Source organism: Thalassophryne amazonica, chromosome 9 (assembly GCF_902500255.1).
Source record: "Thalassophryne amazonica chromosome 9, fThaAma1.1, whole genome shotgun sequence".
Classification (NCBI taxonomy): domain Eukaryota; kingdom Metazoa; phylum Chordata; class Actinopteri; order Batrachoidiformes; family Batrachoididae; genus Thalassophryne; species Thalassophryne amazonica.
The window spans coordinates 30663380-30691017 of NC_047111.1; the positions used below are offsets into that span (position 1 = coordinate 30663380).

At 41.7% G+C, this 27638-nt stretch overlaps 1 protein-coding gene and 1 long non-coding RNA gene across 2 annotated transcripts in view; one reads left to right on the forward strand and one right to left on the reverse strand.

Annotated features, from left to right (window-relative positions):
• Positions 1-2115: 2115 nt before the first annotated feature.
• Positions 2116-10240, forward strand: LOC117516967. Its single transcript, XR_004562601.1, has 3 exons — positions 2116-3139; positions 10029-10038; positions 10230-10240. It is a non-coding gene; the product is annotated as an uncharacterized LOC117516967 (long non-coding RNA).
• The window catches only part of si:dkeyp-23e4.3 (rho GTPase-activating protein 7), a 266451-nt gene continuing 243477 nt past the window's right edge, over positions 4665-27638 (reverse strand). Inside the window, 7 exon segments of the mRNA XM_034177859.1 lie at positions 4665-6133; positions 11155-11328; positions 17357-17586; positions 18423-18659; positions 18744-18858; positions 24385-24505; positions 24508-24591. Coding sequence (XP_034033750.1) covers positions 6025-6133; positions 11155-11328; positions 17357-17586; positions 18423-18659; positions 18744-18858; positions 24385-24505; positions 24508-24591 — 1070 coding nt within the window. The 3' untranslated portion in view covers positions 4665-6024.

Below are 27638 nucleotides of genomic sequence, written 5' to 3' on the forward strand. Positions count from 1 at the left end.
CCTTCCCTCTCATTTGACAGTAGATGAGAATCACCACAACCTGGACATTTCGACAAATGTTTTCCTTGAAATAAAATCATCTTTATGCCAAAATATCTTCAGTAATTTTTAGAGAGGAGAACGAATGAATGAATTTATTTACAGTAGTGTTCAGAATAATAGTAGTGCTATGTGACTAAAAAGATTAATCCACGTTTTGAGTATATTATTGTTACATGGGAAACAAGGTACCAGTAGATTCAGTAGATTCTCACAAATCCAACAATACCAAGCATTCATGATATGCACACTCTTAAGGCTATGAAACTGGGCTATTAGTAAAAACAAGTAGAAAAGGGGGTGTTCACAATAATAGTAGTGTGGCATTCAGTCAATGAGTTCGTCAATTTTGTGAATCAGGTGTCCCCTATGTAAGGATGAAGCCAGCACCTGTTGAACATGCTTTTCTCTTTGAAAGCCTGAGGAAAATGGGACGTTCAAGACATTGGTCAGAAGAACAGTGTAGTTTGATTAAAAAATTGATTGGAGAGGGAAAAACGTACATGCAGGTGCAAAAAATTATAGGCTGTTCATCTACAATGATCTCCAATGCTTTAAAATGGACCAAAAAAAACAAAAACGCGTGGAAGAAAACGGAAAACAACCATCAAAATGGATAGATGAATAACGAGAATGGCAAAAGCACACCCATTGATCAGCTCCAGGATGTTCAAAGACAGTCTGGAGTTACCTGTAAGTGCTGTGACAGTTAGAAGACACCTGTGTGAAGCTAATTTATTTGCAAGAATCCGCCGCAAAGTCCCTCTGTTAAATAAAAGACGTGCAGAAGAGGTTACAATTTGCCAAAGAACACAACTGGCCTAAAGAGAAATGGAGGAATATTTTGTGGACTGATGAGAGTAAAATTGTTCTTTTTGGGTCCAAGGGCCGCAGAGAGTTTGTGAGATGACCCCCAAACTCTGAATTCAAGCCACAGTTCACAGTGAAGACACTGAAGCATGGTGGTGCAAGCATCATGATATGGGCATGTTTCTCCTACTATGGTGTTGGGCCTATATATCGCATACCAGGTATCATGGATCAGTTTGGATATGTCAAAATACTTGAAGAGGTCATGTTGCCTTATGCTGAAGAGGACATGCCCTTGAAATGGGTGTTTCAACAAGACAATGATCCCAAACACACTAGTAAATGAGCAAAATCTTGGTTCCAAACCAACAAAATTAATGCCTCGTAGATGTGAAGAAATCATGAAAAACTCTTGTTATACAACTAAATACTAGTTTAGTGATTCACAGGATTGCTAAAAAGCAGTTTGAACATAGTTTTAAGTTTATAGCGTCAACAGCAGATGCTACTATTATTTCTACTTATTATTATTATTTCTACTTTTTTTTTTTTTTTACTAATAGCCCAATTTCATAGCCTTAACAGTGTGCATATCATGAATGCTTGGTCTTGTTGGATTTGTGAGAATCTACTGAATCTACTGGTACCTTGTTTCCCATGTAACAATAAGAAATATACTCAAAACCTGGATTAATCTTTTTAGTCACATATACTATTATTCTGAACACTAGTTAAAGACATGGTGAGATACTGAAGAGCTTTGCTTGTTCATTTCTGAGACATATACATATTTAAAAAATGTATTTTTAAAGCACTTTTAAAAAACCCCATAAAACTAATGATAATAGAAAATAAACAGGTTTTAAGACCAGTCTTAAAAGAGTCAGTGGAAGTGGCGTTTCGAATCCCAACAGGCAGGTTATATACCACAAGGTAGGAGCATGGGAGAAAACTGCTCTAAAACCTTTTTAACTCTTGGGAGCAATAGGGGATTAAAGGCCTTGCCCAAGGGCCCTTAGTGATTTTCCAGTCAGGCAGGGATTTGAACCCATGATCTTCTGGACTCAAGCCCAACATCTTAACCACTAGACCATCACCTGCCCCTATCATCATTCCTCTTTTCTTCACACTGGCTGTCCTGTGGTTTCTGGATGACCCGCAGTGAATTGACCACGTTTGCCCTTCACCTTTGACCTCCAGTTCATCTACGTTCTGTGACCGTATAGAAGGAACAGATGTTTGCTTTTCAATTTGCATAAATATTCTTTAAAATCCTGCTTAGACAGCAACAGAAAGTCCATGAACTACTTTTCCTTCACATTTTGCTTCTCAAAATCTGTTTCTGCTTCTGAGCGCGCATGTGCCAACAGTTCTATCAGCGATTTTACCGCCGTGATCACAGAGACAAATCGATAAGATATGTAAATAAGCTGTATGCAAACATGGGTGGGTGTTGCTGGCATCAGAAAGGAGAAAGAGTTTATCAGAACGCCAGTGGCATTAATCTCAGCGTCACCACCTCATCTCGCATCTCCTGCTGCTCCTCCTCCACCTTCCACCCAAACTTCCCTCCAGTCATCTGTTTTCCCACAGAAGAGAGAACACGTGGAGTTCGGAGAAATAAACTTTTTAATGAGGCATTTGGCATCCATGCATTTAGAGACCCACAAACACGTTAAAATCGAAATTAAATAAACAGGATAGAAGATTTCTGCTATCTGATAAACATAAATTAAATAATCTGCGTTATGTAATACAGAAAGCAAAGTATCTCACACACACCTACACACACACACACACACACACAGGAATAAATACAATGGTAATGGTTTGGAGAAAGTAATCCGGACAGATTTTGGTCACAGTGCCGAGAAGCTTCAGACTCATGAACAACTACAACTTCAAGCCGTGGAGAGGTAGATATCACTCACCGCTCGCCTTTGATGTGTCACAAACAGTCAAACAGTAAACACCGATCAGGTCAGAGTGGCACAGCGGATAAAGAGCCTGATATCAGCTGTTCTGTTTCTGCACAATACACAAACTGCAAACAACTTTTAAGTGCATGAGTCAGAAAGGCTTTACTAAAAAAAAAAAAAAATCACAACGAAAATAACACTCTGATTTTTCAAATCCTTTAGGGGAGGATTTACACCAACTTGTCAGATTCTTTCTGGTTTTCAAACCTAATTTCAAGTCTTTGGGTAAATTTGTATCCTGAAGCTTTATGTTTTTCTTCTGCACAAAAGTTAAAAACTGAAACTCCACAAACACAAAATACAAGTAATTTGTTTTTGCCGACAATGTTAAAGGTGCAACAAACAGGGTAATATGAGCAAAAATATCTCAGCACACCGTAGCTCCATGCACACATGAATTCTCTCTTGATGCTCACTTTCTCTTCCTCTTTCTTTCTTTCTTTTTCTCTCCCTCCACATGTCCACAGTTTGTGACTCATGAAAATCAACGCAGATAATTTCCGAATTCTTCTTGAATAACTTCAAAACACAACAGAGCAGTATGTCGTTTAATCCTCTCACTGTACTTAAAAAAATAAATAAATTAATTAGGTATACGAGGTCTGTCCATAAAGTATAGGTCCTTTTTATTTTTTCCAAAAACTATATGGATTTCATTCATATGTTTTTACATCAGACATGCTTGAACCCTCGTGCGCATGCGTGAGTTTTTCCACGCCTGTCGGTGACGTCATTCGCCTGTGAGCACTTCTTGTGGGAGGAGTCGTCCAGCCCCTCGTCGGAATTCCTTTGTCTGAGAAGTTGCTGAGAGACTGGCGCTTTGTTTGATCAAAATTTTTTCTAAACCTGTGAGACACATCGAAGTGGACACGGTTCGAAAAATTAAGCTGGTTTTCAGTGAAAATTTTAACGTCTGATGAGAGATTTTGAGGTGATACTGTCGCTTTAAAGGACTTCCCACAGTGCGAGACGTCGTGCAGCGCTCTCAGGCGCCGTCATCAGCCTGTTTCAAGCTGAAAACCTCCACATTTCAGGCTCTATTGATCCAGGACGTCGTGAGAGAACAGAGAAGTTTCATAAGAAGTCGGTTTCAGCATTTTATCCGGATATTCCACTGTTAAAGGAGATTTTTTTAATGAAAGACGTGCGGACGGGTCCGCGCGGCGGCTGCGAGCCGATGCGCGGACCCGCCACAGGAAAAACGCCTCCGTTGGAAGCCTTAAGGACAAGTTGGAACATGTCCAGCTGTTAAACAATTTCTCATATACTCACTCCACTGAAAGCCATCAAAAGCCGCCTGGATTTTACAAATGGTTATCAACACGGAGGTGTTTTTCCTGTGCCCCCGCACCGCGCCGGCTGCGTCCCGACGCGCGGATCCGTCCGCACGTCTTTCATTAAAAAAATCTCCTTTAACAGTGGAATATCCGGATAAAATGCTGAAACCGACTTCTTATGAAACTTCTCTGTTCTCTCACGAAGTCCTGGATCAATAGAGCCTGAAATGTGGAGGTTTTCAGCTTGAAACAGGCTGATGACGCCGCCTGAGAGCGCTGCGCGACGTCTCGCACTGTGGGAAGTCCTTAAAGCGACAGTATCACCTCAAAATCTCTCATCAGCCGTTAAAATTTTCACTGAAAACCAGCTTAATTTTTCGAACCATGTCCACTTCGATGTGTCTCACAGGTTTAGAAAAAATTTTGATCAAACAAAGCGCCAGTCTCTCAGCAACTTCTCAGACAAAGGAATTCCGACGAGGGGCTGGACGACTCCTCCCACAAGGAGTGCTCACAGGCGAATGACGTCACCGACAGGCGTGGAAAAACTCACGCATGTGCACGAGGGTTCATGCATGTCTGACGTAAAAACATATGAATGAAATCCATATAGTTTTTGAAAAAAATAAAAAGGACCTATACTTTATGGACAGCCCTCGTACTTTCAGGTTTGCTTGCAATACATCAGGCAGAAATAATTTTCCACCATCTAACTTCGAGAAGTCTTTATTTTAATCTTTATTCATTCGAATGCAAAACTGCCTTTGTTCAACAACTTGCTGACTTCAGCATTTCCTTTATTTTGTAAATCTTAACATCGGAGGAAAAAATACTGCCATCTATAGTTGGAGCTACCAATGTCACCCTTTTTCTTTTAAATGTCACTTACTCTTTCCCTTTTTCCACTGAAATCACACATTACATTTTCTGTCCCTTGCTTCACTCAGTCAGTTTTTGCCACTTTTCCATAACTATTTGGACAGTGAGAATTTTTATTCACAACCATGAAGATGTGTTTGTAGATCTCATACAGTACCATACTGCTTGAGTTTCTTAAAGATTGATGTAAACAAAGTCCAAGACATATTCAGTGACTTAAAAATGTTAATGTATCCATCCCCTGACTTATCTAAAGAAACCTGGCTCTAAAAATGATGATTTGTATTAAAAAGATTTCCTATATTTCATATGTCCATTAACTTATGGCCTCTGAAATAGGAGACTGTACATTAAAATATCTGTAATTCCTAAATGGCTCATGTGATTTTTTGTTTTTGTTTTGAAATTTGACACTCATCTTGATTAGAATCTATTGCGATGTGTACAGACGTAAAATTACAACAACAAAAAAGCCTTACTGTCCAAATACCTCTGGACCTGACTTACACAGTCTGTGATGAATCTTTTATTTAAACACTGCAGTTCTGTCTTATGGACAGACTGCAGACAAATCCTTGTTTCATTGAGTTTATTCATCCACTCCATCCGGCCTTTTTCCTCAGTCGTCAGCGTTTCCTGCTCTCTTCAAAATGTCCTTTGTCAAAGCTCACCATCTTTTTCATTGTGTTTGTGCGTGTGAAGTGAGGTGTGAAGGCGCAGCGGGGCATGCACGGTGCCGTCGGCAGTCTGCAAGGTCACTGAGAAAATGCAAACATGATACCGTTACAAAGGAGGCGAAGCTCTCAGGAAGCACCATTCCTGTGTCCTGCGTCCTGCATGCTGCGCTCTGGGCCTGCAGGTCCACTTTTAAAACTGAGAGAAAGTCACATTAAAGTCTGCCTGATCTCATGTCCTCTGAGCACGAAGGAACAGGAGGGGTCGCTTCTCCTTGTTAGTGCCGAACATCCTTTACAGGCCAGCATTTAAACATGTGGTACTGTCCGAATCGCCAAATCACGAGGTCCCATTGCCACGGTAAATCATACGTTGGCGTGTCTGTGGGCGGTCCTGAAGGAGTCCCTGATGTCCAGGAGTCCAGAGGACAGACGATGTCCGCTCACTTTGTTGTGCCATTCCTGTGACCGGCCTCTGAAATGTAAAAACACAATCTATCAACAAACATAGGAGGTTGTACAAAGTCACAATATTAAACCATGTTCAGGCTGAGAGGCTGAGAGGGTCAGAACAGACTCCCCACCTGAAACCACTCCTCTTTACCATCACTCAGGAAGCATGAAGACTACTCACTGTGGCAAATTTCAGTTTCATTGCTGCTGTGGATTTGTGAGGATGAGTGCACAATTATTAGCCAAGTTATAGTCCTGAGGATTCATTTTGAGTTCATTTTAGAGCAACGTATGCTGCTGTCAAGACCACATCATTTCCAGGGACGTTTATGCATTTAAAAACAATAAATCCAAAAGCATGTTTTGCACCCATTATAAAGGGATGGCTGCAGAAGAAAAGGGTACGGATACTGGACTGGCCTACCTGCAGTTCTGATCTGTCCTTAACAGAGAATGTGTGAAGAATTTTGAAATGAAAAACAACAACTACTCCGTACCGTCGCACACGTTAAGACATGTTTGCAGGTAGAATGGGACAAAACAACACATGAAACGTTTGGTTGTTTGTTGTCTTCAAAGCCAAATCATCTTTTAAATGTTGTGAGTTGGAATGACAGCATTACAAAGTGGTAAATGATTTAATGTCCCAATCTTTTTGGAATGCGTTGCGAACCTGAAATGTTGGGGTGGATACATGTTAACAAATGAAATGAAGCTGACCACCCAAAACATGAAATATTATCATATGGCCCCTAAAAACCAGATCATACTGGAGTTATCTCATTATTCAAGTGGTCATACAATCAGCAAAATGCGATGACTGTTATCTTATGAGAAATCGGATTAAAACACCTAAATTTTGCCCCAATTGTCTGATTTCTTTAGTACATATATACCATTAATCTGATTTATTTTGTTCCTTTCCATCTGTGCATGTCTAAAAGTAATTGCCACTTATATTTCCAGAAGTACAGTGGGACATACTGTTTTCTTGTCAGGACTTATAACATCCTTCAACACATCACAAAGTTCCAAGAATCCAATGTATGTCCAAATAATTTGCCAGGACACACAAGAGTGCTTCAACATCCCTTGTGTGTTGTTTCACCATCTTAAAGAGCACATTTCTTGGCGATCTTGTTGGGAAAGTGTAGGAACACGGACCCACAACAGGGGGCGCAAATGAACGGACAATGGAGTAAGTCAAAATAACAACGCTTTACTGTTGTGAATGTGCACAACGAATACAACCAATTACAGCAATGGACAACAGTCAATACACAAAAGTGTCGTGTGGGCAGGCTCGAAGATAGGAGACGCCTCTCCAAGGTAAGACCGGAACCACACGGCTTCCTCCGCCACAGGACCCCGGGAATACTGGAGCCGCCAAGTCCCGAACTCCCAGGTGGCCACTGCCTCCGCGTGTCGGACCTGGTACTGCTGGCGAGGGAAAAAGAACAGTTAGATGGGGGCGCGTTTGCACCCAGAACTCCGAACGGCAGGAAAGGTACCTCCACCTCTCGTTGGAACAGTAATCCAATAAACTAGCTCAGTCAAGAATATGTACTCTGTATGCTTCGATAAGTTACCTCTCCGGTAGAAACGATATCTCGGCGATGAGGTGGAGATGCCGTCCTGCTGATATACCCCAGTGATAATTGCCGTCAGCTGTCTCAGGCAATGGGTGACAGCTGTTACCGAGGCTGCTCCTGTGGGGCGGCGGCGCCTCTGGTGCCTGGAGCCCGCACTCCAGGCAGGGCGCCCTCTGGTGGTGGTGGGCCAGCAGTACCTCCTCTTCAGCGGCCCACACAACAGATCTATGCGGTTTATAGACATATACGCTGGATTTGAGCAGAGTTTGCCATGGTGTAAAAGAATGGTGTCATATTTCCTCACTGTTTGTGCGACAGGACATCAAACCACTCCACCGCACCTCCTCACTGAGAGAGAGAGAGAGAGAGAGAAAGAATGAGCTAGCTACATTTTTATACAAGATGGGGACTTTTTTTGTTGTATGCCATTGTGTTGAGTTCCCCAGCAGCTGTAGGAGGCCAGGGCACTCTCACTTTTTCAGAGGTGGGGATGGACCACACAAGGGAGTCCAATAGTGCAATGGACGTGGCTGAACACTTTGTTCTGAACCAAAATTCCCTGTGATGACTGTGAATTTGACCTTTGACCCCTCTCTTCATGGTAAACACTTGATTTCCTGTAGGTCTGCACATGCTTGTCTGTCAGATTTCGATTTAGCAACTTGAACTGCTGCTTGCTTCTGGTGTAAACAGGTGAATGTGAGCCGATGCTGTAAAGCACTTCGACTGACTTTCCGTGACGAAACATCATCAACTCACCATTTCTGCACTTCATTGTTACTGATGTCCTCTGAATAATCCTGATCTGAATGTATATTTTTGGACTAATTCGCCTGCACACAGTCACATCCCCCTAGTTTGTGTCACTGATCTTTTGTTTTACTCTTCAGGGAGATGGACTGTAGACTAAACATGAGTCGTGTTTTCTGTCTGAGACAATGATGCCTATAATTTCCTCTGGAGACGATACCATCTGTTTCATAGCTGTTCACTGTAAAGAGCCCAGCTGACTGAGAGACACTACAGATCTGTCTGTCTTTCTTTCTTTTTTAACTTTGACAGCTAAAAAGCACTTAAAATTGCCTGATGTTGTGCAGACACTAAACAAGATCTAGTAGTAATGAAGGTAAAATTATAGGAGTGAAAGAAGAGTGAATGATTCATGTTTTTGGGTGTTTGCATACTTTCAGAATTGCAGTAACTTTGGCTGAAACTATTTTGTATTTCGCCTGAATTTTCCCAGTAATTAGCAGACGTGCATCTGATTAATGGGAGTGAGTCACTGAGGGAGTTATTACAAAATGTTCCAGTAGGCCAGCTAACAAGTCCAGCAAGTTGTTGGAGATCCTGCAGTTTCTCTGCATGCATCAGATCGGTCAAAACATACGCCTTACAAAAATGACCACCGGCAGTAGAACTGGCTGAATGTGGTGTTTGCTTCCTGCAGCTCAGAGCCGCTTCCATGTTTTCTGCTGCAGAGGCTCATTTCTTTTATGTGAGACACGTGGAGGCTTATCCTGTCCTCTGAGGGTAAAACTGATCATGTAAGTGTGCAGCAACTTAGTTTCAAAGGGTCTCATGGGGAAAAGTGCTTCTCCTGCACGTCTTCCTCTCGGTTCTTCTCACTTACCGGGACGGTCTGATTCTGCTGGAGATGTGTGTTTCAGAGGTCAAAACCACAGAAATCTCAATTACGATGGATAAGATGGACTAAGCTTTTTCTCTCAAGACATTTCTTTGAATAGAAGCTTCTCACGGCCTTAAATCCTCTCAGCAGCTGTGTGGTTCCTGTAAGCTCTGCTGCTTAGTTTGTCCTTGTTATAAGTTTAGTCTTTAAAGGGCCAATCTGCAATCCAAAAACCAAAGGGTCAGCATTCAAAAAAGGAAAAAAGAAATGTTTTTTTCCCCACAGAGTGGCAGTTAAAAGATTTTATTTTTGTGCATGTACATGTTTTTGGTTTGTTTTTATGTATCATTGAATTTTTTATGATTTGTGTTTATATGTGATTTTATTGTTGACATACAGGAACTACTTTATGATGTCACATACATGTTCATGATGAGCATTTTCTAAACTATAAAACTAGAAAGAAAATATTGAAAACAGTTTTTGCTGCCTTTTCTGGGTACACCTGGCTTCTGGTCCTTCTGGTACCACAATAAAATTAATATGCTGATACATAAACGGGCGGCACGGTGGAGTAGTGGTTGTCACCATTGCCCCACAACAAGAAGGTCATGGGATCGACTCCCACATTGTCCTTTCTGTGTGATGTTTGAGTGTGTTTCCTCCGGGTGCTTCCTTCCACTTCCAAACACATGCAGGTTTGGTGAAGTGGTGACTCTAAAGTGGCTGTGGGTGTGACTGTGTTTGTCTATTTGTGGCCCTGTGATAAACTGGCGTCCTGTCCAGGGTGTACCCCGCCTCTAGCCCAGTGACCTGTCACTGGGCTAGAGGCATTGTCATACTTAGATAAAGTTTCTGACTGCTGTATTTTACAGACTATAAATTGCACTGAAGTGCAGTGTTGTCAAAGTAACTTTGAAAAGTTACTTTATACAGTTACTTTATGCAGTTCTTCATTAGCAGCTTCATGCAATTACTTTATTAGTAGCTGCCAAAAACTTTTAACTAATAAGTAATGTAACTAATAAGGTAACTAGTAATCTAACATGGTTACTCTTAAGATTGAGCAATCAGCAAAGTAACTAATCAGCAAAATAACTAATAGTTACTTTTCTGAGTACTCAATCTTAAAAATAACCAAGTTAGATTGTGAGTTACTTTATTAGTTACATTCAGCAGCTGCCGAGTAGTTGTCCGCAGCTGCTAATGAAGTAACTGTATAAAGTAACTGTAAAATATAACTGTATAAAGTAACTAATGAAGTAAAGTTACTTTGGCAACAATGCTAAGTGTAAAAGTCGGATATGTCAAAAATGGATCACGAAGAGGAAAAAAAATGCACTAAAAGTTTGGACCAAACTTGCATCCAAACTTTTGACTGGTGTAGTGTTTAACAGTTACACCGGTGTAGATGTCGGATTTAGTGTAATAATATACTTCTCAAGATTAGTGTAATAATATACTTCTCAAGAATTCAAGAAAAAACCCTGAAAAATCTGAAAACACTCTTCAGATGCACATTAGCTTAAAGAAACATAGGCTAAATATCTTTAATGTTGTGTTTGTTGTTTGTACTGTACTGAAAATGTACCAAACCGGGACTTTTTTACACCCCTATTTTTTGACATATAAGTTGCACCGGGGTATAAATCACAGAACCTCCCAAACTATTAAAAACACCCTCGTGACTTATAGTCTGGAAAATACCATAAATTACTTTGACCTCCCCCACTTGCTCACCCATCGCAATCCAAACTCATGAGAACAAACTTTCAAATTCAGCTCCTTTTCCTTTCATCCCTCGTACCCTGAATCCATCTATACCTGGTGTCAGTCTGACAGAGATGTGTCAGTCTGGTCTTCCTGGTCCCTGTGGGCTCCAGCAGGTAAAGGCAGGCGTGGACGTGAGCTCTGACCCCCTCAGCCGGCACACGAGGGTGCTCTGTGGACACAGAGGACAGGTACACAGGTCCAAAGGACGGGTCTGCTTGCCAGGTCCTGTGAGAGGAGGAGGGTGGAGTTTAAAGCAGAGAAGTAACGATTTTAATATTCATAGCTGGAAATGTTCAGCTGCAGAGAGAACATCTTAGTTTGACACATACAGGACCTGATGGCCTCCACTTTCTCTTTAAAGTTCTCATTCATTCAAGATGGATCTGTGTTTATGGAAGTGAGGTTACCCTCATTCAATCATTCATTTTCTGAAACTGCTTTGTCTTGTTAAGGGTCACTGGGTGCTGGATCCTATCCCAGCAGTCACTGGGACACCTACAGGCAACGAAACTATGATTATGAAATTGAACTGAAATCCACCAAATAGTGTAAGATGAGTTGAACTTCCAACGTTAATATGATACATCAACTCAGCACAAAGTATTAATTATCTTTCCTTGAAGATGTTTCTGTGTAGGCTCTCAGTTGTCCAGGTGGTTTCCATAGTAGAGAAGCTTGAATCTTCGACTGGACTGGGTTGCTTGACGCGAGGATGTTTCACTTCTAATTGCAGAAGCTTCCTCAGCTAAATTTCTTGCTCTCATAGTCTGACTTCTGTCTTGATTCATGTAGAAGAAGCACTGTGCTGTTCCCTTAACAAGACAAAGCAGCTTCTCTACAAGAGTCAAGACAGAAGTCAGACTACCAGAGCAAGAAATTTAGCTGAGGAAGCTTCTGCAATTAGAAGCGAAACGTCCTCGCGTCAAGCAACCCAGTCCAGTCGAAGATTCAAGCTTCTCTACTTTCCTTGAAGACATTGGAAGGATCTGGTCTGACACAACAACTGCCACTCCTGCCATACACCAACTATTTAGGTGATCAGATTAAAAGTAGGTGCATCCACGCACAGAGATCTGGCCACTTCCAGGTCTTTACACTTCACTTATCTAGGTATGCGGTTGCTGGACAGAGGTGTTTTGGTGATGTTAATATCTTTGCAGGAGAACGAAGGTCCAAGTCTTTAGGGTCCTGGTGCTTCCTGTCTTACTGTATGGTTGTGATTTGGACTCTAAACAGTGACCTATGGTGAGGACTGGATTTCTTTGGTACTAAGTCTCTTCCAAAGATCCTTAGGTACCACTGGAATGACTTTATGCCAAATGAATGGTTACTTAGGTTGTATCACTTGCATTGTGAGGGAACTTGGACAGCTTTGTCAGCTTCAATATTTTGGCCATGTAATGTGTTTCTCTGTGCATAATCAAGCACAGTCTGACTATTGAGGTCTTCAGTGGCTGGAGACTCATGCTCAGGTGAAGTAGTCACTCTATACTGACTGTTGGCATGAGTGAGAGTGTGAATGTGTCTGTCTGTCTATATGTGTGGGGCCTGTGATGGACCGCCGGCCTGCCCAAGGTGGACCTCATTTTCTCCCATTGACCACTGGCATCGGCTCCATCCTCCAGCGACCTTCAGCAGGACTATGCGGGTTCAGAAAATGAATGACTACTCTGTTCAATAAAGAAGGCGGACCTTAAAAGGTCTTAGTGAAACTCAATCATGCTCAAATCCAAAGTGGTGCAAGCTGCTCTCATCACATTTAGCTCAGATTTTATGAAATTAAATCAATTTTATTAAAGTAATCATGTGTGCATAAAGTGTGACTGACACAGGGGTGCAGCGCATTAAGTGAACATTTATATTCGGGAAGATGACTGGTCCAGAGGTGTGCATGATGAACAGTCTAAAATGTCAAAATGCACAAAAACCATGGGGGATTTTTGGAGGTGGATTTTTGAACTTTTGATATAAATGTACTTTACTATCAAAGCACATTACTCTGTGCTGGAATAAAGTTCAGGGCTTTTAGCACTCTTCATCACTTCCAGATTTGATCTCCAAAGCTGCAGGAGCTCTTGCCAAAGTGTCAAAGTTTAGTTTTATTTTCATGTGTTTCAACCTCAGTGAATAACCCAATGGTCAGATTAGCTACAAATGAGGGCAACAAGCAGTTGGCATTTGTCGCTTGATGGGCGTTACAGGGGCATGGCCAGATCATGGTTACTAGGCATTTGCTGTGCACAATGTTTAATGACAGATTATAAAAGGATGTGAAATCCCAACACATCACCATGAATTTTTTTTTTAATTGTAGACTGTATATATACTTCAATTTCAATATATTTTCATTTATATAGTGCCAAATCACAACAAGGTTGCCTCAAGACACTTCACACAAGTAAGGTCTAACCTTACCAACCCCCAGAGCAACAGTGGTAAGGAAAAACTCCCTCTGAGGAAGAAACCTCAAGCAGACCAGACTCAGAGGGGTGACCCTCTGCTTGGCCATGCTAAAGACATAAATTACAAAACAATTCACAAAACAAACATACAGGAAATGTTGCTGGTGCACAGGACGGTTTATGAAACAGATACCACACCCATCTCTGGATGGAGCAGCACCTCAAACAGGGAGAAAAGAAAAAAAGCAGAATCAAGCATCAGAAAGACAAATACAGTGTAATTTGTCAGCATTAAGCAACAAGGAAAAACAGAAGAAATACGAAGGTGATCGCTGGCTACTAGCCCTAATCTTCACTAAAAGACCCAGAATTTAGATAAAGTTGAGGCCGCTGCATGCTTCATTTCCTAATAAGATGAATTAAAAGAGTAAAAAGCATAGAAACATACTATGCCAGTATGCTAGCCATACGAAAGGGAAAATAAGTGCGTCTTAAGTCTGGACTTGAAAGTCTCTACAGAATCTGACTGTTTTATTGATGCAGGGAGATCATTCCACAGAACAGGGGCACGATAAGAGAAAGCTCTGTGACCCACAAACTTTTTATTCACCCTAGAGACACTAAGTAGTCCTGCACCCTGAGAACGCAAATCCCGGGCCGGTACGTAGGGCTTAATTAGGTCAGCTAGGTAGGGAGATGCCAGTCCATGTACAATTTTATAGGCTAGTAGCAGAACCTTAAAATCTGATCTCTGGACATGTCCAAACACCCATTATTAAAAAAATCATACATGGTGTTTTCCAGATTTTTTTTTTAGATTATGTCTCTCACAGTGGACATGCACCTAAGATGAAAATTTCAGACCCCTCCATGATTTGTAAGTGGGAGAACTTGCAAAATCGCAGGGTGTTCAAATACTTATTTTCCTCACTGTATATGTTTTTGTTGTGTTTTATAAGTGTAATAAAGGTTTACAATCAAAAATAGGCAAGGAAAAATAAAGCGAAAAATAATTTTCCACACACATTTATTCAAAACACACAGCAAACTATAATAAACAACTGTTTTGACACTTTAGAAAGGTAATTTGAGGTCTTGTGTGAAAGACTGTACAACAAAAAGGTTCAAACAATAAACACAAATGCACATTTTGAACAATATATACAAAATAGTCTATGCATTTTGTTGTCCATTGATATGGTAAACAGTGCTTTACACCGAGAAAGCAACAGAGTTATCCAGTAACATTCACATGCAAACTAGTTGAGCAATCCTGATAGTTACACACTCTTTGTTTGAGCACATGAGATTGTCATCTAAAGGCTCTCCGTCTGCTCCTGCTTTCACTGATCGCTGTGCGTAATGGTGCAGGGCACACGGAGTATGTACTAATAGTATGTACTCATTGGAGCACCCAGGGGGCTATTCAAACGGTCCAACTAGTAACATATCACTCCTGAAAACGATCTTTGGCTTTTCACGTGAGGTAAATCTGTCCTACGATTGGATTTTGAAAACCATGTGACGGTGAACCAATTCCGACTGGATACTCACATTGTGCACATCATCACACAGCTTCTATGAGGAGTACAAAGATGGAGCATGGCTGGCTCGAAAGTCCGCAGAGTTAACTTTTCAGCAAAAAAAAAAAAACAAGTAAGTTTCTATCTCATATCATTAAAAAGTTATTTATAATTTAGTAAAGCTTGGTCTTAGCCGTCGACCCCAGAGGGTAAACATTATGAGAGTCACTGATTTTCTCAGTAATTCCGCATTAAGTGGACCTAATGTATGAAGCTACTAAGAGGAGAATTTCACTCAATGTGAATATTGTAACAGAGATTTCATGGATGATTCATTTGGGTGTTTCACTACACAACAAGCCATATTGTTCCAGGTGTTTGTAATAAAATACTCCAAACAAAACAGACAGCCTGCACAACAGTGAGCAGCCGAGATATACCGTCACAGTGAGAGCTGGAGACTCACCGCTCAGCCGCTGTCACTCAAAGCAAACAGTCTCAAATTTACAAAACTTTATGTCTTAAAAGTCCTAAAATAAGAAGTTAGAAAAAATTCACCCCCTGTACAGTTGTCACGGAGGAGGAAAATATCTATAGAGACCAAAACCATTTTTTGTACTAGGCTGTAAACATGTTTATTTCTGCTCTAATGTAGTAGTAGAATGGGAGGCAGAACCTTCAGCTTTCAGGCTCCTCTCCTGTGGAACCAGCTCCCGATTCGGATTAGGGAGACAGACACCCTCTCTACTTTTAATATTAGGCTTAAAACTTTCCTTTTTGCTAAAGCTTATAGTTAGGGCTGGATCAGGCGACCCTGAACCATCCCTTAGTTATGCTGCTATAGACTTAGACTGCTGGGGGGTTCCCATGATGCACTGAGTGTTTCTTTGTCTTTTTGCTCTGTATGCACCACTCTGCATTTAATCATTAGTGATTGATCTCTGCTCCCCTCCACAGCATGTCTTTTTCCTGGTTCTCTCCCTCAGCCCCAACCAGTCCCAGCAGAAGACTGCCCCTCCCTGAGCCTGGTTCTGCTGGAGGTTTCTTCCTGTTAAAAGGGAGTTTTTCCTTCCCACTGTCGCCAAGTGCTTGCTCACAGGGGGTCGTTTTGACCGTTGGGGTTTTTACGTAATTATTGTATGGCCTTGTCTTACAATATAAAGCGCCTTGGGGCAACTGTTTGTTGTGATTTGGCGCTATATAAATAAAATTGATTGATTGATTGATTAATGTTGGACATTGTAACATGGACTCCGATGGAAGCGTGTTCTATTTTGAAGTCGGCCTGAAATTGCCAGTCAAGGAACTGCAGCTTTTTCTTCATACGCGAGGGCGTCATCTGCTGCCATCAAAGCTTACCACTTGGTTTTTACTCTGTGGTTCACTGCTTTATGGAAACAAACTTCGCTTGATTTGTTTCAGTCCAACGTCTTTCACAGTGACGTTCCTGTAGCACTAATTAGCATGCTAACATCTCTGTACAGTGTCTTGAAAATCACCTCAGAGGTGTTATCTGGTTACAAAAACAGCATTTTTTATATTTAAAAGTGTTTATTTCTTGTTAACATTTAGAAAATATGATTAAAAAATGCCAACCATATTACATTTATGCAGAAATCCAGCTGTTTTGTAGCATCTTCCACCATCTTGGATTATGCTATTCAAGTGAGCAGCTAGCTAACGCTACGCTGCCTGCACTTGGCAGTCGCGGTGTCACGTCACTTAGCATTTGCTTAAAATGGACTTCTGGTCTATTTTGGCCCCACCTAGCTGGTAGCATGCAAAACGCCCACTCAAAATGAATGGCACGTCGCCGCTTTGCCTGTCCCTTGTAGCTAATCTGACCAGTAGGGTTCGAAGCACATTGAGCATTCTGACCGCCACCCTCAGGCGAGAACAAACTTCATCCAAATTCAGCTGTGATGCCCAAATCCCAGCTGAATTGTGATGTTACAGAATTAGTCGTCATGGAGACGCCTGTCTATCAGGCTCACGGGAGCTGTATGTTTACATTTTCCCCTTCTAATAAATGCAGCCGTGTTGTTATTTTAAAGTCGGTGTGTGTGTGTAAATGCATTATTCAGAAGTGCTGATTTTAAATTCTTCCTCGTAGTCCGTGTGCTGACAGAAGGAGAGCAAACACAACATGTGCAGCCTGATGCGGGCCAACAGAAAGCACAGATTTTTCCTCTGACTGCAGGGCGGGTTTAACATTTCATCAACCCCATGCAAAGCTCACACAGCAAATCCAGTTTAAATCAAAGTGACACTTTCTGAAGTGCATGCTGTCTCCTCTGTTCTCTTCCACCAGAAGCTCCGCCTCCTCACCTCAGCAGCAGGTGCTCCTGGGAAGGCCGGCAGCCCAGTCCGTGGCATGGATCGTGGAGGACGTAGTGGTAGACTTCAGTGTCCTTGGACAGGCTTTGGATCACCGTGGTACGGTAAACAGTTCTGTCCCACAGCTCCTGCTCCCGCATCAGGCGGAGGAGCACCTCCTTCTGGGGAGCGTCCACCTCCACTGAGCCACGCCACATCCACAGTGGGCAGCCGTCATCCATCTAAAGGTGAGGGGACAGACAGAGACAGACACATCAAGTACAGCCACACATCTCTCTCTCTCTCTCTCTCTCTCTCTCTCTTTCGTGTGGGTGAGATCTGAAAATGGCTGAGCACCGACACTCCCCATCCAACCTGATGGAGCTTGAGAGGTGTTGCAAAGAGGAATGGGCAAGATAGGTGCACCAAACTTTTGGCATTAATTGAGGCCAAAGGTGCATCAACAAGATACTGAGCAAAGGGTGTGAATACTTCATGCTTGGTTTGTGCTCTGACATACATTGTTGAGTATGGGACCTTATATGTAGACATGGCAAATGGTGTGAATACTTATGTACACGTGATTGCTTAGTTTTTTTTAAATAAATCTGCCACAATTTCAAAAACAACTTCTTTCACATTGTCATTATGGGGTAGAATTTTGAAGGGAAAAATTTTTCATCCATTTTAGAATAAGACTATAACATAACAAAATGTGGAAAAATTGAAGCACTGTGAATACTTCCCGAATGCACTGCAAACTCATCTACCATCTTGCAACCGTACTAACTCCAACTGACTTTAATTCCCCTTCTCTCCATAGCATATCTCAACCTCTCCAGGCTAGTCTTAACCTGCTTTCCACTCTCACTACAGATCACGCTGTCATCAGCAAACATCGCAGTTCATGGAGACTCCTGTCTGATCTCATCCGTCAACCTGTCCATCAACACTGCAAACACAAAAGGGCCCAGGTCCAATCCTTGATGTAATCCTACCTCCACCTTGAATGCATAAACTCATACTCAGAAGTTAGGATTTGTATTAATTATATCTTGACTTTCTGTCACTGGTTTACCTTCTTGAAGGACAGGTCCACATGGTCCTTAGCTGGGCAGCTCTCCCAGTCTTGGTTCTTCTCCTGAGCCTCCTTCAGAAGTAGCTGGGTGCATTGCTTCAGCTTATGGCTTTCTTCTTCTTGCTCCTCCTCACCTCCGCTCTGGCTGGAGGATGTTAGGTCTCTTCCCTTCACAGGCAGAAAGTCATCAGCGGTGGTTGAGTCACTCAATCTCAGGCCTGGCCAAAATTGTGGAAGCTACCGAAAAGAGTTTACACTCAAAACCACTGTTTTTATCATTTCAAAGTAGAATCTGTTGAATTATGTAGATTGTGAGCTCACCTGGAATAGCTGCACTGCTTCAGTGATCATGTTGGCCAGACCTTGGGCAGCTGCCAGGTTCTCACTCAAGTCCCGTTGGTCCGGTCGTCCCAGACTGTACTTCCTCTGGCTTGACCTATGATGTCAAAAACAGAAACCGTTCAGCAGATATAATGAAACGCCCTGGAAACATATGTTTTTCTTTTCTTTGTTCAATGGTGGCCTTTTGACACATCAACACATCAAGGTCAACATTCTCGAACAAAAGAAATTGATCTGTACATGCTGGTGACTGTGCCTTGACTATTTATCAAGAAGTTCAATCAATGGTAAATGAGTTCTTGAAATGAGATCAGTTGAAGCCAGGATTTTCTTAAAAACATCACATTAATTAAGGAGACCCGAACATAGATTTCTCTTCGTCTTGGTCTTCTTGCTCCTCCTTTTGGGATCAACACATCAGATCATGCATGTCCATCTCAACCTGTCCACCACATCTTTGTCTGTCCTCCCTCACCACATCCATAAACCTCCTCTTTGGCCTCCCTTCTCCTACCTGGTGGCTCCATCCTCAGCATCCTTCTCCCTATATACCCTGGGTCCCTCCTCTGCACATGTCCAAACCATCTCAAATTTGCCTCTCTGACTTTGTCTCCTAATCCTCATCACTCCCAAAGAAAATCACAGCACCTTCAGCTCTGCCAAATATAATCCTACCTCCTGTCTTTTTTTGTCTCTTCTTCACCTCTCTACCCACTTCATTGCTGTGAACAGCTGACCCCAAATATTTCCTCGTTATTATTCATCATTGACCAATTAACCTCAGAGGTGTCACCCACAGCACACACCTACAGACACACACACCTCCTTTGTGCAACAAAAGCTGCAAACTGCATCAATCACCTGAGGTAAAAGAGCAATGAAAAAGCTTCATCATGATCACAAATAGTCCTGACAAAAATGGAGATAAAGGCTCATTTATCCTCACCTCCTTTAGGAGTAAAGAGGTTCTCCTTCAGGCCTCGTACTTAATTATCATTCCATTGTTAACTCAATGTACCCCTTTAAACTAAAGATCACCCCGGCTGATCGTAGACCAGGTACATTCTGAAAACGCACAGTGTACAGTCATAAACTGTGTATATCTCAGACAAATCCTCTGTGATGTCACCCACCATTTTGTCAGAATGCGCTTAAAGCACCAGATGTCAACATCTTGGTAGTGCTCAACACCCCTTAAGGTCCGGCCAGCCCATAAATAAGTAAAGAGCTGGAGCTAGGTAAGACCTGTGGGATGTTTGAAGTCTATTCTGAAGTTACCAATTCTGAAACTGGCTTCCGGTGATTAATTAATGCATTTTTTATGGAGTGGGTGGTGGTTTTGATAGCTGGATAGGATTCAGGTATTAAAAACTATGACCACAAAATAGTGTCACAATCAGCGTATGTAATCTAGCTATTGATAGCCGCTAAGTCATTAGCAGCACTAACCTAAAAATTTAATGTGATAGCTTTGTTGGTGAAGATGAAGTTTTCATTTAAGTCTCTGAATCAAGCCCACGCCGGGGCAGGTAATCAGCTAGTTATCTCATATTTGTGGTAAAATGCTCAGAAAGGAGTGAGATGTTGTGGTTGGACTCTTTTAGTGGTTTGGAGACTGCCAGTCAAATTGACCACACCCCTAAATATGCATAACTTTATGGCTTAAAATGGTCCAAACTAATGAGTTATATAAAAATTCAGCCCCTGTACAGTTAGCATAACGGGGTAAACTAGCTAAACCTATTTTCGTACCAGGTTGGGCACATATTTATTTTTACTGTAAATATGGGGATTTTAACATGGGGTTCTATGTGGATTTATTTGCTTCTCGAGCCAGCCACAAGTGCCCATTTGAGGAACTGCCATCTTTTGACACTTCCTTGTTGGTTTCATATTTCGTACTGGAGGTTGGGGTTTGTGTACAGTCCAGTTCACCTCCTACTGTCAAGTCAGAGGAACACCAAAGTCATTACGGTTAACAGTCTGAAGACTATAACTGTCGGTGGCAAAGTTTGTGGCACTCCATCTGTGGGCTGTCAAGAATGATACAGCGTCAGGTGGACACTGCTGACAGCGGCTAAGAGCTGGTCAGGCGTTAGTTAGCCCATTAAAAGTTTATCTGCGTAGGAGCAGTGAACTCTGTTTGAGCAAATCAAGGAGACACAGCTCGAGATGAGATTTCATAGCTTCACAAAACAGGCGATTCATTGTAAGAATGTGTGGGAGAATAACAGACTACAGCAGCCAATTTTCACCATTATTGTTCCCACCATAAAATCTGACATGATTTGTGACAGCCGGCACTTTGCTTCCAGGAGACAAGAAGCACAAAGTGCTGATTGTGTCCTGATGCCATCTCCATCTACTGTCTCGTCTGGACGGTGTGACAAAAACACCCGAGTCAAACGCGAGAAAAGTGGGTGTTACCACGAAAGCTATGCTTGTGCACTTGAAATCGAAGAACAGCATAAATATTTCACACTGGAAAAAGCTGACACCTCCAAATAACAAACAAACAAATAAACAAAAAACAACCCCCCACCTTTTTTTTGTTATTGTCCTTAACACTGGCCGGTACTTTGCTAGGTGAAGATTTCGAATGCTGAAACCATATATGTGTGTTGTGTGTTGGGGGTTTGGCTGGATGTTTTTGTGTTGTTTTCTTTTCTTTGCTCTCCAGGTGGTATGCAAACTGTTTTTTGTCTGTGGAGAAGGTGCTGGCAGAAGAATCCTTCACCCTCATCAACATTATTGGCTGCACTTGTGGAGGATGTCCACGTGCAGGCCTAATGACTCGCAGCACCTGTGGATGATGCTCACGTGCAGACTTAAGGACTTTCAGCTGAAGCAGATAATTAGATGGCGTTCTGCATTTAAGCCATGAGTGGTTCAAGCAGAATTGCCGGGAACTCGACCTTGTGACGTTCGTTTGTGAGATGCTGAGGACCACGCCTGGGTTTGACACATCGTGCCTGTGAAGGAGGACGGGTGAGGGACACATGCTGTCAGCACACATCAGAGGTGATTGATTGTCTGAATAAGTGTTAATAGTAATTTGGTATTTTGTTACGCAGTATATTTGAACATTGATGAGAATTGTGCAGCTCGCTTCTCACGGCCATGGCGTACGGACTGATGATCCTCCACCTGTTGTGAGAAGCTGCTCATTTACATAAAGCTTAAAGTCAGACCTGAATGTGTTGCTGATAGTGTGTGCCTTTGAAGGATATTAGTTGTAGCTGTTGACTTACCTCACCTCTTCTATCCTTCACAGAGTCAGTTTGTCGTGTCCACCTGGGGGGTGTTTGGGCGGTGAATTTGAGTCCAGAAGCACCGGGCTTCGATCCCTTTGGGCGCTGGAGAGCGCGCCGTCCTTCACTCCGCCAGACAAGCTATATTTTATGTTGTACACCGAGTATTGCACAAGAGGGGAAAATAAAATTGTTTTGTTTTTGGAACCGCTTTCTGGTTATTTAGCGCTGGGTTCAGTCAGACGCAGGTCCGCTCCTCAACCCGCGTCAGCACATAACAATGTGTCCTCAATTGGAATTATAATATACATAATATACATGCATGTTGGTAATGATATATAGATTTACTTGCTATATGATAGTCATGATGGGGACATTTGATCAAAAAGTTTTGCCATTTCACAATCACACTAATCACTGATATTTATACAGTGATGTAAAAGTAATACATTTTGACGCTGCTATTTCCACATCAATATCCCCAGTGGTGGTGGGAGGATCCATCCAAATATCAATGATATCGATACAAGTGTAATGAGATTGATACTTTAGTTTGAGTTTCTCTCCTGTATGCAGTGCTGCATTCAGAAAAGAAGTGCACTGAAGGGGAGAGATTTTGTTGAAATGTAATCAGTTCCTGAATACAAAACACAATACAAATGGAATACTTTTGGATTGCTTACAATGTAATCTGAATACTTTTGAGTTATTTAAAAATCAGTTACTGAAAATGATGCACTTCATAGTGTCCACAAATAATATTTGTGGACACAACCACAAATATTATTTTTTTAATCTGATAAAATATTAATTGAATTATAAGTTAAAACAAAGTATTTCAAAACATCCATCCATCCATTTTCGGAATGCACACTTTGTTTTAACATATAATTATAGTTTATCAGATAAAGAAATGATTATTTGTAATTATCAGTCAATTAACAACTTTATTAAAAAAACAACATAACAATATATAACACAATTAAACTAATAAAAACAAATAAAACAGACTTAAGAAGTTAAAATGAAAAGCAAGAATAAATAAATAAATTAAAACATGGCAGACCTACAGAGCATTTAAAAGTCGAATTGCCGAAAGCATAAATGACTTTAAACACCGGATGGTTCTACACGCCGTGGACGCATAACAGCGTCCTAAAGGAAGCAGAGAAAACTCTCCAAAAAGAACATGACCTGACATGGACAAGATGATTTCAGCCTTCCGGAGGATCTGTTGATTACAAAAAGAGTGTAAGCCTCTTTGTTTCACTCCGATAATCTTTGAACAGATTTTAACGATGTTGTTCAGGCTGTTTCTCTCTTTCACTGAGAGGCTGTGAAACCAGCAGATAAATGAAAAACACAAAAGACTCTCAATAAAAGACTTATAAAAATGACAAAAGATCGCAGGCCTGACAGAAAAAGAATTCAATTTGTCCATTTTTAGTATGAAGTGGGTCATTTTCAAGAATTGAAGTAATTCAGAAGTATTCAGATTACACTGTAAGCAATCCAAAAGTATTTCACTTGTATTGCATTTAGTATTCAGTAACTGATGACATTTCAAAGTATTCTTGAATAACTCTCCCCACTGGACACGTACTGTCAGGGACATGAGTATTTCGACAGTGACACATATTTTGTAATTTGTCCATCCTGAATTCCTGACTGAGGCTGGCCTGCACCCTATGCCCCTGCTCCAAATGATCTCTTGCCTCCTCTGTACCACCATGTCAAACACATACACACAGGGCCTGAGGAAGATTTTGCTTTGAGTCTTAGGGGAGCTGTGCCTCTTGGGGGCAGCCTGGTCGTCTTGGTTCTGTTCCCACTGGGTGACATTTTAATTGCACATTAGACACGTTGGGTTGGGGTTTGGGTGGACTCAGTCATGTCGGCCTCCCACGTCTCTATATCAGGGTGCCTGTGCCTCTGCCTGCACCAGAGCTTGAATCGACACACCCTACTTTAACACCCCATACACATATTAGCTGATCTCATGGTCAGAAACACTTAAATGCAGTTATACCTAAACACAATGCACTTGGCTGCTTTGAGAGACATCGTGAGAATTCGTAGTATCTACAAGAAATTGCTGGACATCACAACTTAGGTTGGATTCAACATGTTGATTGGTTAATTTAGCAAAAGCCTGTTGAATGAAGTTTCTCTACCTTTATTACATTTTTTGGCACCACTCATTTTGTACATTTTCCCACAACGTAGAACCCAAATATCTCACAAAGTTTCGTGATTTGTATTAATTTTCTCTATATGGCAACACAAGTTTTCACCCTCCTTGATGTTGATGAATTTCCCCGTCTATACTTTTAGAAGATATTGACTGTGGTTTATTGACTTCAGCTCACCTGGCTGTATTTGCCTTCAGTGTGCTCAAGTGGAAAAGTGATGGTGCGAGGCACACAGCGATGTTGGTGGGAGTCATCTGGTTCTCCTCCACAAAGGTCACTACGTCGTGCAGGAAAAGAGAAGCGTGTGCAGAGCCTCACGATTCTCATCAGGGAGCAGCAAGATGGCCGCCTGAGCTGCAACTAGCTGCTGATCTTTTGGAAAATCTGCAGACAGAAGTCAATAACGTCATTATTACAGTAAAAACTACAAATATATAATGACTTAAAATGTTTAATTCCACTGGCTTTCATCAAAACACAGCTGTGTATCAAGCAACAGACAGCGTGTCATTAGTGCATACAATGTGCACAAAACTAAGTATGTGCAGCCACAGCAGCACCTTTAGTTCATGAGCCAGAAGGCAATTTTGCCCCAATCTGTACCACTTAAGATGGCTAAACAACACTTACAATCCAGCCTGCTTCCAACTACTTACAATCCAATGTACCAAAATGTATGATAGCCATCCCAAGGTGGCAGCTATAGCCTGGCTGGGGGTGAATAAAGGATTACATTGGATCAAAATTTTAAAAAGGTCCCAATCATTTTGAAAAGTATACCACATTAGTTGTCTGATAATAACGATTCCAAAAAGGTATAGTTTGGGCTATCTATGACTGAATGTTATGGAGTTATGGGGCAAAACAGCAAAAATGCTGCACTGAAAAAAAGAATGTTTGAACCAAGTTTAAAAAAGTGTTACAATTTGTAAAAACCTGAATGAATTAAGCTGTTTCAACTTAAGTTTGAAAGTTTAATCAACTCTAACTTAAAAACGTAAGTTCAAACAACTTAATTCATTCAGGCTTTTACAAATTGTAACACTTTTTTTAAGTTGGTTTAAACATTCTCGTTTTTCAGTGTGACAAAGGTCAGTTTCAGTTTGTACAGGGGTCAGAAGTAATGTTGCACCAATTTTGGTAAAACGTGGTGCAAATTATTGGCTGTACTAATAAATGGAATAGTTTTTACGGGGAGGTGATGGTCTAGTGGTTAAGTGCTGGGCTTGAGACTAGACGATCCTCGGTTCAAATCCCAGCCTGACCGGAAAATCACTAAGGGCTCTTGGGCAAGGTCCTTAATCCCCTAGTTGCTCCCGGTGTGTAGTGGGCACATTGTATGGCAGCAGCCTCATATTGGGGTGAATGTGAGGCATTGATATGTAAAGCGCTTTGAGCATCTGATGCAGATGGAAAAGCGCTATATAAATGCAGTCCATTTACCATTTTTACCATGTTGAATGCTTCATCTCTAAATTGAAGGTCTAACAACGTCAACTTCCATTGGATTCTGTTACGGTAGGAACCATTAAAGCACGGGGATTGGACCCCAGGGTGCAGGCAGCCAGACACAAAAGGGTTAAATGCAAAAGCCAAGGTGATTTAATCTTCAACGTGGCAGTGAATACAAAGGTGACACGAAAATCCAAAGTGCTAAAATCCAATAATTACAACAAGAGTTTGGTGACCAAAAAAGGTGAGAGAACAAAAGACAGTTGTAAAAAACATACAAACAAACAAACAAACAACAACAAAAAAAAAGCAGACAGTGAGAGGAACACTTACGAACCGATGATAACCAGGTGCTGTGAGGCTGGGTGTATAAGCTGCAGGTAACACGTGAGCGACAACCACATGGAAAACGTAGACAGAGACAATCAAACGGCAGTGAGAGGACCAACGGGTGTGACTTAAGTCCCAAGTGACTTAATTAACAGCAGGTGGTGACAAGTGGCGCCGGAAACCCATGAACCCGGGAGAAATTAACGAACACCACGAAATGAAAGACCAAACGGACATCACGAAGTGAGAGGAAATAAAACACGACCAGAAACACAAAAACAATCCAAGAAGATGCACATTAAAATAATTGTGGACATGAATAATAAACAACTGGGCAGACAGGCATTATGACAAAAGGACCCCACGTGGAACAAGATACCACGAAGAAAAAGAACTAAGTGACAATAAAACACATAAGAAAAAAAGCTATAAAAATCACACTGACAAAGTGAACACGTATGACAGCTCACATGCGGGGACTCGAGGGGCAGGAACACTCGGACACGGAGAACAGAGGGATGAATGAGAGCTGTCACACACAAGGAGAAGACCGAACGAGACAGGAGGGAATGACAGCTCACATACGCCCCAGGAGACCACTCACACAGCTGACTGACAGACATAAACACGGATGACAGATCACATGGGCACAGGGGAGCGGCACGGGAGTGCAAACACACCAACACCCACGAGGCCAGGAGACGGAAGGTAAACACACACAAACACACACCCATACATGCACACAGGACTGGAGCACGCAGAAGGGAAACCAGGACACACTCACACATGCACTCACAGACAACAGGAGGAGGAGCACACCAAGGACAGGAGAGACCCACGCACACACTGACACCTACACCTGACTCAGGAGGGGCGCACGGGGGACAATCACACATACACCCACTGAACACGGGGAGACAGGACAGGACAGGTGACAGGGACTCACATGAAGGGCACAGACCACATGGAGACAAGACAGGACAAGTGACCAAGGACAAAAAAGACACAGGGACAACTCAAAAACCCAGCCACAGACCAAACCCCTATAGGATTCTATGACGTATGACATACGTTACCCCATAACGTGACAACTAAGCATGACAGATGGGTCAAACTATTCCTTTTTACAGCCCTATTAACACAACCAATAACTCACATCACTTTTCAACAAAACTCAACTTTAACTTTTATGCCCCTGTATAAACTGTAATTGACATTTTTCACCATTTTTGCAGTTTTTGCTCCCTAAACTCCATAATGTCCACTCATAGATCATCCAAACTATACCTTCCTGGAATCTTGATGATCACATTAATAATGTGGTGTACTTTTCAATATGATTGGGGCATTTTTAAATTTTGACCCCTGTCTAATTGTTCATTGACCCCCACTACCTGGCTATAGGGGAAACTGGGGCACGGTGAATCACGGGGCACAATGAATCAGTAGTTATATCTGCAAAACTACATACATATATGCAGCAGTTATGCTATATTTTTTATGTATAAAGATGAACCGAATCCCCTTATAAATTAGTGTTTTGTTTTTGGATACATTAAGGGTAAAACTAAGTGGCAAGTGAAGTCAGTTTTTTCCTATCAAAAGTAAATTTTGTGGATGTCAATGTCTTTGTATTTATTTCTCACAAG